Source organism: Moschus berezovskii, chromosome 3, assembly GCF_049115385.1.
Source record: "Moschus berezovskii isolate FMDL1 chromosome 3, NW_MosBer_1.0, whole genome shotgun sequence".
In the NCBI taxonomy this organism is placed as follows: Eukaryota; Metazoa; Chordata; class Mammalia; order Artiodactyla; family Moschidae; genus Moschus; species Moschus berezovskii.
Genome location: NC_142462.1, coordinates 43,867,125 through 43,881,735, shown reverse-complemented (window position 1 = coordinate 43,881,735; position 14,611 = coordinate 43,867,125). Strand labels below are relative to the sequence as shown.

Below are 14,611 nucleotides of genomic sequence, written 5' to 3'. Positions count from 1 at the left end.
AACGAAGGGATTACAACTCCTCGAGTTTCTATAGCAAAAACTGTCAGTGGGCCACGCCATGGTTGGAGGGTTGGGAGGCACTTGGAGGTAAGTAAGTTGATTTCTCACTTAAATATACGGACACTGAGAATCATAGAGGTTTGCTTTGTTTTTACATATTATGAGACAGAATATGAGAGGTTAAGCAATTTTCCTGGACTCCACAGATAGTAAGTTGTAGAACATGATTAGAAGCCAGAAATGACCATGAAGCCCACCTATTTTCCACTAACCCTGTGTTTGGAGCTCAGCTCTCCAGGTCCAACTGTCCAATATAGCATGATGTCAGACAGATGTGAAAAGTGCAAGACAACATGCAGAATGTTCTCCAGAGGTATCTCTGATAAACAGAAAAGTGGGACCCAAGTTTTAGGGTGCCTGACTATTGAAAATAGCCTAGAAGCAAGTGAAGAAGGAAAGATTTATCCAGAAGTTGCTAAAAAGTTAATTATGCAAGAAATTATTTCTAATTTAATCAACACAAAACAAGTAACTTAAGTAGAACTGCCTTTCCTTAAAGTTTAACTTACTTAACATTCCTGGGTATGTCATCAGGTACAGAATGCGAGCTTGTAAAAAAAGAAGGATGCACTGGGGGAAGCGGTTTATGAGGGCAAATGTCTAAACTAGTGAGAACTTGGGAAAGGGTTTTAATCTTCCCAGCATCATCAGGAAAGTCATAATAATCATGTTTAGTCTAGAAACCACATAGCCTCAAAGGTGTCTTCTTATACAAAGAAGGTACAACACAAAAATGTTTTGATTATTCTGTGGTTGGGTTGTAAGAACATATTTGCATCACTTTTAGATGCCACAAGAAAATATAGAGAAAGGATTTAAAGTTATAAAGAAGTGACTAACATGTAAGTTATATTTCAACTTTAGGATTCCAGAAATATTCTGGGAAGAAACCTTTTATCTGATGAGTAATTCTGGATTCCAACTGGAAGAAAATTCTGTCACAAAAGATTTTTTCACCACATGAACACTTTTGTTTCTCGTAGGATTTTGTGCCAAAAATTATAAAGGGCTTATAATTAAAGGCTACTGATAAATCCAACCCATGGAATTGCTTTCAAACTAGAAACTTTTCCTTTAAATACATCCCTAATTTCAAGTTTTGCTTAAATTTACCCAACTTAATTTTCTCACTAAAATATCTTTTAGGAACAAGAGACAAATTAACGATTTTTATCTTTTTTATACTGACAAAATTATAGTCCAAAATATAAATATAAAGCCTAGCTAAGCAAGAACACAACTGTGAGCAATTTAGGTCAAACATGTGATCAGAGCATTGAGCACATGTATGGCATCCTTTCTTAATCCCTGGGCAGAAGAAAACAACTGTGGTGGCAGACACTTCTGGCTGAGGAGGGAAATGGTGGGGAAAGCTGGCAATATACAAATGAAGGAGAAAACAGTACACATTCAGCCTGCTGACATCTGCTGCACATGCAAAATGGATTGGACTCCGTAATAGAGAGGAAAAGCAAATGCTTTCTTCCTTCCGTCTCTCTGTTCCAGTTATTGTTGAGTGATGGTCTCAGTTCTTTGTGCATTCACAGATTAAAATTAATAATAACATCTGAATTCCAAGTAGGAGCTATCGATCAGCAAACTAATTTCTTCAATGAAGTGAAGAAATTAGTAATGAAGTATTTGAAAAGGAAGGGGTCATGGACAAACACCATTTTTAAAAAGCCAGCTTTACCTCAGGATGATGTCCAATTTCAATGTAGGTGCAAACTGGATGAAAAGCCCCCGTTCCACAGGCATACAAATGAGTCTGATTATAAGCCTTAAGCACCTTGATGAAATTAGCACATTCTTTCTGTAAAACAAAAGGAAAACCAGTGAGTTCTAGCAGTTAGCATGGCTGAGGTATCCTTTAGTGTGCTAGGCATGTCTGAACAGATTTCGTTTCCTCTCACATTAGTTTTTATAGCTTATTATTCTATTGTTTGTTCACATTATTACATGAGGTACAGAAGGGGTTTGTTCTCATTTTTACATGAAACAAAGAAGTTCTTATTTTTGGGGGGTAAAATATAATATACCCTTTAATGTTTTTATTAAAACTATAATTTATTTATTAAAAAGTGGAATATAGATTACCAATTATCATAGGTGACTTTTCTAGAAATGAGGGAAACAGCAAATTAGTCAATTAGTTAAATCATAATAATGATGAAAATTTATTTTCAAAAGTCAGCTTTAAATTTGGAAAACTAAATCAAAAATAAAAGATAATAAAACCTTCTACTAAACATAAATTTGAAACATCATCAGTAACTCATAATGGTTGGCAACTAACTTTGAACTTTAGCAGTGCTATTTACTGGGCTGCCCTGGTGGCTCAGATGGTAGAGAATCCACCTGCAATGCAGGAGACCTAAGTTTGATCCCTGGGTTGGGAAGATCCCCTGGAAAAGGGAATGGCAACCCACTCCAGTATTTTTGCCTGGAGAATTCCATAGACAAACAGTCGAACATGACTGAGTGACTAACATGCACGCATGCGCGCACGCACACACAAACACACTGATACTTGCTGCTGCTGCTAAGTCACTTAAGTCGTGTCCGGCTCTGTGTGACCCCATAGACGGCAGCCCACCAGGCTCCCCCGTCCCTGGGATTCTCCAGGCAAGAATACTGGAGTGGGTTGCCACTTCCTTCTCCTGAGCTTTACAGATTTAAGGAGATAAAACCACCTCCTCTTGGAAAAAGTCACTGAACCCTCAAAGATGGTTTGTGTATAAGATGAGACAGAGAAGATATTAGAGTTTAGAAAGTTGATCGACTGAAGGTCTTTATTAGAGTAGCTATATTTAATAAATATCTTCATGCAGTACATGTACACTGTAAACCGATACATGGATACCCTTACCAATGAGTCATGGATCGTCCAGGTAAAGAACAGCTACTTTATAAGAGGGGATTACAGTCATATGTTATTATATATAGAAGTTTAGACATTCCTTCTATTTCATTATCCAAATGTCACCTAAGAAATATGATAGAGCTACTTATATTTTTCTATATATTCTATCTGTAGACCCTATGAAAGAAAATGTGTTTCTACAAATGAATAGGAATCTTAGCCTTCTGTTCCTGTTAAGGGAAGAATCAGAGGAAAAAAAATCAGATGAAGTATAAACTGGATAATTTTATTGCCAAATTAACCCTAAGTAGAAAAGACATAATTTTTGCAAAATATTTTTAAATAAATGAGTTGCTATCAATACTATAAAAAGAAAACAATGAAAAGTGAATTTCAAACTTGGTGCTCTGTGACAACCTAGAGGGTTGGGATGGGGTGGGAGGTAAATTCAAGAGGGAGGGGACCTAAGTATATTTATGGCTGATTCATGTTGATGTATGGCAGAAATAGCACAATATTGTAAAGTAATTATCCTCCAACTAAAAATAAATGAATTTATTTTTAAAAATCTTCAAATAAATGCTATGGTCTATTAACCATATAAAAATCTTAAAATTAAATACATATAAGTAGAAAATATGAATTTGAAATGGGACATACATTATCTATTTTTAAATATCCAACTGAATATTAATAACTGCACTGAAATTTTATGTTATTGGCCATAGACCTTTTTATACACATAGTTTTGTGTTTTTTCCCATAAATGTGGAAATAAAAACCAAATATATAACTAAAAGTTCAGATAAAGATCAAATGCAGACTATAGTGCAAGAAAATCAGGCAAATGTAACAGAGAATTGGGTTGGTCCTGACACGTGTAAGTTTGTAACACTCCCTTAAGTCATTCTCTATAACATGTGACTCTTCAAGTGAAAGCTCAGAATTTATTTGGACTTATGTAGTTAGTTGGAATTTATAACTGAGATGTTACAATAATTTAAGTACACTCCCAAGTGACATATGTATTCTGTGTTCGTAACTGATGATTTTGGTTTTAACTTTAATGCCTCCATAAAATAAAGAGCAGACCAAACCTGAGCAGAATAATTGTTATTTAAATTCAAATACTTGCTTTCTATCATCACTGATTTATCCAGGATGAAATCCGAGGATGTCCTATAAACATATCATCCCAAAAGTAAGTTATATCTCTATAAGGGAAAATATGAAACTTGACTGTTAGGACTCTTCACTCTTTCTTATCAAATGATAAGCAGTTTCGGGAAGTAGCTAAAATACACATCTGATTTGTCTCTGTTTTGTTGCTTACATCCTGAGTCTTTCCTTTGTCTGGAAAGGCATTATAACAAAGAAAATTAAGCACTGAAATTAACTAACTTTGAAACTAATTTTGCAAGTTTCTATAAAGAAAATTTTCCTAGCTTAAAGAGCATATGCGTCTTATCCATGTACCACTTTGAACATGACACATCTTAGACGAAACCTTAGATAAGCTTAGAAGCCACAAACTCCCCAGTCTATAACAATTTCTCCTCTTTGAGAAAGAGGATAGGGCATGAATTCTTGGTCAGAGGAAAGAGGCTGTGGACAGGGAAACATCTGATAAACTCATTTACAAATAAGACATTCATGAGTCTTACCCAAAGGATTTACTTGTACTCTTAAGAAAATGCAGTCATTTGAAAATGAGTTATTTTCAGGAAAATGTTTTATGAAACATGTAGGTGGCCACATACTCTGCTTTTACATAAAGACAGCCAACCCTGATTGTGGACTCAATATTACAGCATTCAAGATTATAAACAACTATTTCCAGCACCATATGTTGAAATTAAGAAACTGGCTGTGTACACACATATTGGTAAGCAAACGAATATTCTAATAAATAGCAGTGGCAGACCCAGATGGATGTCTTATTCATTCTAGAAAAGAACAGGGTTTTACTTTGCCCACCAGGCCTATAAAGATACACATGCAATTTTAAATACAAATCCAAGTTCTTTAATCCCAGTAGTAACACATAAGGGCATTATAGAAATTTGAGAGGAGACCATAGATCTCCACGATAAAGAAAGGAAGGAAAATTTTATAAGCATAGATACCTGTGCATATAAGTGAAGGTTATGTCACTTTTGCAACTGTTATGAATTCTAAGATCACAGAATCTGTGGGCTTTTATCTTTTAATCAGTTGGGTAGCTGATTAGCAACGATTATTGACTGAAATATCTCACAGTTCTGGAGAACTATGTAACTGAGCTACCCTGGATATCCTAATTTTCTTTTGTTCTCTGTGTGCCGTGTTATACCGTGATAAGTTGCTTCAGTCCTGTCTGACCCTGTGCAATCCTATGGGCTGAGCTTGACAGTTCAGTTCCTCTGTCCATGGGATTCTCCAGGCAAGAAGGCTGGAGCGGGCTGCCATTTCCTCCTCCAATTTTGTTGTTGTTGCTGTTGTTGTTATGGTTGTTCTCTATTAACTGTCAAAGAAGCACCACTATAACATGACAACTATTCTACAGAGCTGCTGGAAAAAAATCACAGGACTGAAGCTGTGAAACCTGGCAAAGGGTTCTACTGAGGATGCTGATAATGGATTTTATCTGTACTACAAAGCAGCTAGACCCACCCTATTGGCCTGAGGCCTGAATGATTTACCCAGTGAACTCTCCCAGTTGGCAGAAGGCTGTACTGTACCATGCCTGGGGGCTAACTCAATATTATTTTCATGTGAAGACTGATGCAAATAGAATGGAGAGAAATTTCTTGGATTTATATAGTTAAGACACTGAACGGAAACAAAGAAATTGAATGAAATATTTTCAAAATTGGTTTAAAGTAGCTGCAAGAAAACTCATCAATAACAATATACAAGGAACACTGAATTAAAAGAACTGGACAGAGAAGAAATCAAAACTTGAAAGAGACATAGTGAAGTAAGGATTTTTCTTTAAACAGAAAACCAACACAAAAGAGTATCAATCCTGTCATTCATTTGTCTTCATTCTCCTGCTTGTTGTTGCCAAGGCTTTTGAGTGTTCCAAAACAGGATATTCATTTTATTTGGAAGCAGCCTGGACATTCCTCTAAAAAAGAAGGAAGCGTGGCAGAAAAAGGAAACACACTTCACACATTTCTGCTCTAGGGAGACAGAAGAAGAGTGTTTTTGACCTTTTCTTGAACCGTGACGATTCTTAAAACTCAGAATGTAATGTACTTTTTGGCATTCAACTACTGTGCTGCTTTGCTCAGCACTGGTGGATTTACAACGTAATAAAAAGAATGTAATCAGTTCAAAATGAATTCATTTTTCAAACCTGGATCTTTTTGGAATTTAAGCTGATACACACAGACAAGTTAGCAACAAGCTGGCTTCCCAAGAGTCAGGCAACCATCCGTTCCGTTCCGTTCAGTCGCTCAGTCGTGTCTGACTCTTTGCGACCCCGTGGACTGTAGCCTACCAGGCTTCTCCGTCCATGGGAATTCTCCAGGCAAGAATACTGGAGTGGGTTACCATTTCCTTCTCCAGGGGATCTTCCCGACCCAGGGATCGAACCCGGGTCTCCTGCATTGGAGGCAGACGCTTTAACCTCTGAGCCACCAGGGAAGCCCAGGCAACCACACTGACCTCTTATTTCACTGAAATGTACTCCAGAACAACAGCATTATAAATTGTTAACTTAGCCTCATGGTAAAATAAAGGCAGTCATAAACCAGTAAAGCCCAAGGCCACACCTGAGGAGCAATGATTCATCATCCTTAGTGACAAACCATTTACACTTATTTTTTTAAGAGTTTCTAGAGTCTTAGGGTCAAATGTAGAGAGGAATTACACAGAGAGATATTAGCCTGGAAAAATAAATTAGAAAGAAAATGTCTACCCTCAGAAAAAGATATAGAAGCCAAATGCACAGTGATTCAAAAACAAACATTACAAATATGTAGCACTGATTAGACTGTGTTAAGCAGACTTTTCCCGGATGGTTACAAAAATAAAGTCCATCCATCTGTCAAAACAACTGCTCCATGCATGAAAATTAAAACAGAATAGAGGTGTTTTTAACTAACTTCTGATAATTACACTTTCTACAAAAGAATGTAATTTACCACCAATACCAATTACGTCCTTGCATGTTCTTAAATTATGGATTGAGCAGTGAAATTTAACTCTAAATAAAAGAGAAGGCTGTGAACATGAACAATCTACATTTAAATATATTTAGTTCATGATTAAATCAACTTATTCAGGTTCAAATATAAATCAGCTCAACATGAATGGATATAGTACAACATTGGCTCAGGTCAGTGAACATTCATTTAAAAAGCAAAAGAAAATCTCTATCCCATCAACAATTTATGTTGAAATATTTTAATGTATAACGTAGCAGCTGGGAAAGCAAAGGAAGCCCTTTCCTATCATGGTGGGTGGATACATCTCTGCATGAAAATCCATTAATAAGCTTGATTCCTGAAGTTAATCTGTTGACTTTCGCTTTCTCTGGTCAATCTATTTGGCAAGCTGGCTGAATACTAGAATCTTCATGCCAAAGCAGTAATCCATGATATTGTTCCTGTCACTCACTCATCCCTCTCTCTATTTAAGCTATTCCATACGTACCTAGCAATAATGTTCTTTTTTTTTTCTTTTAATTCTATTACAGCTGTGATCAGATCATCCATAAGCATGTCTTTTTAATACCTCAGCATTCATTAAAGGATGTTAGAAATCTCTCCTTCAAAGACTATATCAAATAGAACTAAGACTTAACTGTGTTCTATTTATAATATTAGCAATTGAATGCTGAATTGGTGACTTGGAATTTTTTAACATCGACCCGATAAAATGGTGAGTAGAATGTACTGTCCATTTTGGGAGACATTTTTACTTTCCCTAACTAAGAAGCATCATGTATAATAAAACCAATGGACCTTTCCATTTTAATGTTTTGTTTTGTTTAGCACAAGCTGGAATCAAGATTTCTGGGAGAAATATCAATAATCTCAGATATGCAGATGACACCACCCTTATGGCAGAAAGTGAAGAGGAACTCAAAAGCCTCTTGATGAAAGTGAAAGAGGAGAGTGAAAAGGTTGGCTTGAAGCTCAACATTCAGAAAACAAAGATCATGGCATCTGGTCCCATCACTTCATGGGAAATAGATGGAGAAACAGTGGAAACAGTGTCAGACTTTATTTTTTGGGGCTCCAAAATCACTGCGGATGCTGATTGCAGCCATGAAATTAAAAGATGCTTACTCCTTGGAAGGAAAGTTATGACCAACCTAGATAGTATATTAAAAAACAGAGACATTACTTTGCCTACAAAGGTCCGTCTAGTGAAGGCTATGGTTTTTCCCATGGTCATGTATGGATGTGAGAGTTGGACTGTGAAGAAAGCTGATCGCCAAAGAATTGATGCTTTTGAACTGTGGTGTTGGAGAAGACTCTTGAGAGTCCCTTGTACCGCAAGGAGATCCAACCAGTCCATTCTAAGGGAGATGGATCCTGGGTGTTCATTAGAAGGACTGATGCTAAAGCTGAAACTGCAATACTTTGGCCTCATGCGACGAGTTGACTCACTGGAAAAGACTCTGATGCTGGGAAAGGTTGGGGGCGGGAGGAGAAGGGGACGACTGAGAATGAGATGGCTGGATGGCATCACCAACTCTGTGGACGTGAGTTTGAGTGAACTCAGGGAGTTGGTGATGGACAGGGAGGCCTGGCGTGCTGTGATTCATGGGGCGCGGAGAGTCGGACACGACTGAGCGACTGAACTGAACTTTGTTTCAGAAAAAAAATTGTTTAATTTGTTTTTATTGAAGGATAATCACTTTACAGAATTTTGCTGTTTTATTTTTTTTAAATACAGATTCAACTAGCACAACAAAGTTGGTATTATTTCATGGCTAGGTTATTAAACTACGTTCAGTTCAGTCGCTCAGTCATGTCTGACTCTTTGTGACCCCATGAATCACAGCACGCCAGGCCTCCCTGTCCATCACCAACACCTGGAGTTCACTCAACCTCATGTCCATCGAGTCGGTGATGCCATCCAGCCATCTCATTCTTTGTCATCCCCTTCTCCTCCTGTCCCCAATCCCTCCCAGCATCAGAGTCTTTTCCAGTGAGTCAACTCTTTGCATGAGATGGCCAAAGTATTGGAGCTTCAGCTTTAGCATCAGTCCTTCCAATTAACACCCAGGATTGATCTCCTCTAGAATGGACTGGTTGAATCTCCTTGCATTCCAGCTGACTCTCAAGAGTCTTCTCCAACACTACAGTTCAAAAGCATCAATTCTTCGGCGATCAGCTTTCTTCACAGTCCAACTCTCATATCCATACATGACCACAGGAAAAACCATAGCCTTGACTAGATGGACCTTGGTTGGCAAAGTAACGTCTCTGCTCTTTAATATGCTATCTATGTTGGTCATAACTTTCCTTCCAAGGAGTAAGCATCTTTTAATTTCATGGCTGCAATCAGCACCCTCAGTGATTTTGGAGCCCAAAAAAATAGAGTCTGACACTGTTTCCACTGTTTCCCCATCTATTTCCCATGAAGTGATGGGACCAGATGCCATGATCTTAAGTTTTCTGAAGGTTGAGCTTCAAGCCAACTTTTTCACTCTCCTCTTTCACTTTCATCAAGAGGCTTTTTAGTTCCTCTTCACTTTCTGCCATAAGGTTGGTGTCATCTGCATATCTAAACTACTTTAGTCTATTCATATTAATTTAACTATATCATCTTCAAATCTATGACAGAAATTTTAACTTGATTTGAATGATGTAATAGACGAAATGAAGACTCCTAAGGCAATGGCAAGCCACTCCAGTACTCTTGCCTGGAAAATCCCATGGATGGAGGAGCCTGGTAGGCTGCAGTCTGTGGGGTCGCTAAGGGTCGGACACGACTGGGCGTCTTCACTTTCACTTTTCACTTTCACACATTGGAGAAGGAAATGGCAACCCACTCCAGTGTTCTTGCCTGGAGAATCCCAGGGACGGGGGAGCCTGGTGGGCTTCCGTCTATGGGCTCACACAGAGTCGGACGCGACTGAATTGATTTAGCAGCAGCAGCAACCACGGACACCAGAACAATTTACCTAGGTGTTCATTTCAATTAAGTATCCCATTTCACTGTTTTTTTTTTTTTATCTCTGCATTGACTATTTGTTTTCAAGTTCTAGAAATACTGATCTAAGATTCCATAAACATTTTTATTTCAAATTACTCAAAACCTTCAAAATTGGTCAAAAGTATACATACAGTCATTACAGACAAAAGGAGGAACAAAAGTCAGCCAATGTGATTCTCTTCTATTTAAAGGAGTTTTGAGCAATTTCACTTTGAAATGTCATGTGGACCTGGGAAGCTGATTAATATATACTTCTGGCTTACACTGCATTTTACATTGTAATACCAATATAATTATTTATATTTGTACCACTCATATTGGAGATATGATTATGAGTGGTCTACATAATATGTGTTTAGCATAACCGTTTGCCATCTCATATTCAAAGGAATTCACACAATGAAAGTGAAACTGACCTGACTATGTTTTCCTGCCAAACCAGGAGAAACATTTTTCAAAAACCTTACTTTAATTTCAATAATAATATTCTGTTTTTTCCAATTTTATACAAGGTTCTTGAATACTTAGTGCTCATGCCTTAAAGGAATTAAGTCAATGATTTACACCAAGCAGGTAGAGTTACAATCCAAAGAGATTACTGGCGTATTAATTCTAACACATATGCATTTATCATGAATTTAACACTCAATTAAAGGAGATTTGATCTTTAATACATATGAGATGTAGCTTTGAGGAAGGAGACAGAAAATGAAATTCAAACTATAAAGGAATGCTTTTTTATAATTCATATATATAACTCTTTTCTACCCTCTGCCTTATCTAATATCAAAAGTAAAAAAATTCAGTTGTAGTCTTTAATATGTAAAATATTAAATGCTATTATATAATTAGTAATATAAAATATTATCTTAATTTATATTCTAACAAATGGAACCTCTTTAACCATTTATAACTATCCATTTGTAACATATCCATGTTTATAGTAAATGGACATACACACATATATAGGCATATATATTATGTATATACATATATTAATTTCAGAAATTATTTCTGAATACTATTAAATATTTTAAACTTTAGAATTTAAAATCTGCTTATATTTATTATTTAATGAAAATGGTTATTTATTCTTGAGCATGTATTTATATTTGAAGGTATTCTTGAAGAATTTAAGAAAAACATATAGAATAAAACTAATTAATATCAAAATGATAAAATATAAACACCACGAAAGTAGTTACCTATACTCATCTGATGCTTTATCAGACATGGGTTAGAATTAATAAAGCATCATATTCTCTGTGTGAGTATAAAAGAGTTATTCAGGATTTCTGAGCTTCAATTTCCCTAAGTCAAAATGGTATTAATAACATGTCTGTGCAAAGTACACAGTATGATGTCTGCTGTTATCACAGTTCAGTCGCTAAGTCATGGCCAACTCTTTGAAACCCCAGGGACTGTAGCAAGCCAGGCTACGTATTATCCTCCACTATCTCCTGGAGTTGACTCTAACTCATCTCCATTGAGTCAGTGATGCCATCCAGCCATCTCATCCTCTGTCATCCCCGTCTCCTCCTGCCCTCAATCTTTCCCAGCATCAGGGTAATTTCCAGAAGCCAAATCAATGAAAATTCAGAGTTGTTTTTCTTTAGGACTGACTGGTTTGATCTCCTCACAGTCCAAGAGATTCTCAAGAGTATTCTCCAGCACCACAATTTGAAAGCATCACTTCTTTGGTGCTCAGCCTTCTTTATGGTCCAACTCATATCTGCACATGACTACCAGAAAATACATAGATTTATCTATACTGACCTTTGTCAGCAAACTGATATTTCTGCTTTTGGATACACTGCCTAGGTTTGTCATAGCTTTCCTTGAAGGAGCAAGTGTCTTTTAATTTCATGGCTGCACTAATCATCTGCACTGATTTTGGAGCCCAAGAAAATAACATCTGTCATTGATTCCACTTTTTCCCCTTCTACTTGCCATGAAGTGATGGGACTAGAGCTATGATCAGAGTTCTTCAAATGTGGATTTACAGGCCAGCTTTTCCACTTTCAGCCAGCTTTCTCTTCTTTCACTATCATCAAGAGGCTCTTAAGTTCCTCTTCACTCTCTGCCATGAGCGTGGTATCACTGGAGCCATGAAATTAAAAGACACTTGCTCCTTGAAAGAAAAGCTATGACCAACATAGACAGCATATTAAAAACCAGAGACATTACTTTGACGATAAAGGCCTGGCTAGTCAAAGCTATGGTTTTTCCAGTAGTCAGGTTTGGATATGAGAGTTGGACTATAAAGAAAGTTGAGCACTGAAGAATTAATGCTTTTGAACTGTGGTGTTGGAGAAGACTCTTGAGAGTCTCTTGGACTGCAAGGAGAACCAACCAGTCCATCCTAAATGAAATCAGTCCTGAATATTCATTAGAAGGACTGATGCTGAAGCTGAAACTCCAATAGTTTGGCCACCTGATGCAAAGTATTGAAAAAGACCCTGATTCCGGGAAAGATTTAAGGCAGAAGGGTATGAAAGAGGATGAAGTGGTTGGATGGCATCACTGACTCGATGGATATGAATTTGAACAAGCTCTGGGAGTTGGTGAAGGACAGGGAAGCCTGGGGTGCTGTAGTCCATGGGGTTGCAAAGAGTCAGACATGACTGAACGACTGATCTGAACTGCTTGTATATCTGAGGTTGTTGATAATGAATTGTTCATTTCTTATAAGTAGAGTTAAAAATGATTAAGACCATAGTTGGTACAAATGAAAGGTGGGCTTAATAAAATTTGTTTTGAATATTAATCTGAGTCCAGTCTTGTTAAAAAGATCTTGTAATGTTGTTCATTAGAATTGTCATGAAATTCCAGTTATCCAAGAGTAAGGATGATAAATTATAAATTTATAAACATGTTATCAAAGAGGTAGATGTCACAGTGAAACAGCAAATATAGCAACTGTTTGTGAACAGCTGTGGCAGAATTGTGCTGTGTCTACTTAGGTAAGCTGGAACTACATTCTTTGAAAGGAAATGCTTATCTTATAACCAAATGAGTTACATAAATGAGTTAATAAAATAAAAGTATATAGAACAATACCTAGTATATATAGTAAGCTACAATTGATGGTAGCTATCATTACCAGTATTATTTGAATACAGAATTTGAACTGTTTACCTGATATTTACCTCCAAACAGAAATAAATGTACACAGATGCATGCACATGAAAATCTATGCTTATTTCTGTGGCATTTAATAAAAAAAAGTTTTTCATTTGCTTTCATACACAATCAGTTGTCTGTATACCTCATCTGTCATCAAATTTCATTACGGAATCATATCTAAAACTAATAAACTGATCAATGTCTTTCATGTGAGGTCATCTAGGGTGCCCACAAAAATTTATAATCAGTAATATCAGGAACAGTAAAGGGTCTATGATTCCACTCTACTGAAAAGATAACAAGCTACCATGGCAGTTTTACGGATGCTGACAAAAGTTATACAGCTCCTGAATCAGAGATGAAAAACATTATTATTCACAGGAATAGCAGTAGTCAGAGTCAGCATTTCTCATGTCAGTTCCCCAAGTTCCAATTCCCACTGTGCAGTGAGAAGAGGGCCAAGTGACACCTGCACATGCAGTGAGGCGCATCACAGCAGAACTCTTGGTTGAGGTAACCTCAACATTATATAGCAGGCATAAGTATGCTGGCCATTACATTTTGAGAAAGAGGTTATTTTCACTATACTTGCAGATAAGCATAACTGCCCTTTGCTCTAAGGGATACACTATCTCTACTTCAAGGTTATTTGAAAACTAGTCTTTTGTTTAAGAATTCTTACATTCTTCCTATGTTCAGAAGTGTGAGAGATCCATGAAAAATGATCTCCAAACAATTACACATCAGGGTTTTGAGACTTAGTGAAACATTATGATTTTTACAGAATTAGAAGGTAATTCTAACTATCCATTTAAAGTTTTAACATACCTTTAAGTCCCTAAAATAAAATTTTAAAAATGAAGTTGATGTCAGCTTTGACTTTGGAAAAAGTAAGTGAAATTCAAGGACAAACTAGCATTTAGATTGTACAAAACATAAGATGAATGTGTAGCTTCAAATTCTGAGTTGCATGCACTTGGCAAAACTTAGTGCTGTTGAGCTCCTGCAATTTAAGTCATGATAAATTTGATATACAAGCTATAATATATCATATGTTAAAAATGAATAACCACCAAGGACAAGAATATAAAAATAAGTCTCTCAAGAGTTGCAAAAATGTCCCCAAATTCAGGTGCACGATTCTGAACTTTGAAATGTATCCAAAAACAGTGATGTTAGGAGAATCTGTTATTTTTTTTTTTTCATCTCAGATGGCTGAAATTTTGGTTTCCAAGGATGTTCAAAATGTTTCTAATAGTCATAAGGTTGCCATTTGGTTTTACTGAAGCTTAGTACAAAGAGAGATGTTTAGTAGGATAAACAAAGAAGATTCAGAGAGCTATTGATTCAAAACAGATTCTTTTTCCAGCTTAGCATGTATTCCTCTTTCATTTGCAAAACAAG

The 14,611-nt window shown here is 36.6% G+C and overlaps 1 protein-coding gene across 2 annotated transcripts in view; it reads right to left on the bottom strand.

Annotated features, from left to right (window-relative positions):
• The window catches only part of SEMA3A (semaphorin 3A), a 267,472-nt gene that overhangs the window by 160,139 nt on the left and 92,722 nt on the right, over window positions 1–14,611 (bottom strand). For both annotated transcript variants that reach the window (XM_088833878.1, XM_055420630.2), the window contains exon 4: window positions 1,754–1,873. In XM_088833878.1, the coding sequence (XP_088690004.1) occupies window positions 1,754–1,873 (120 nt within the window). The remainder of the gene's footprint in view (window positions 1–1,753; window positions 1,874–14,611) is intronic.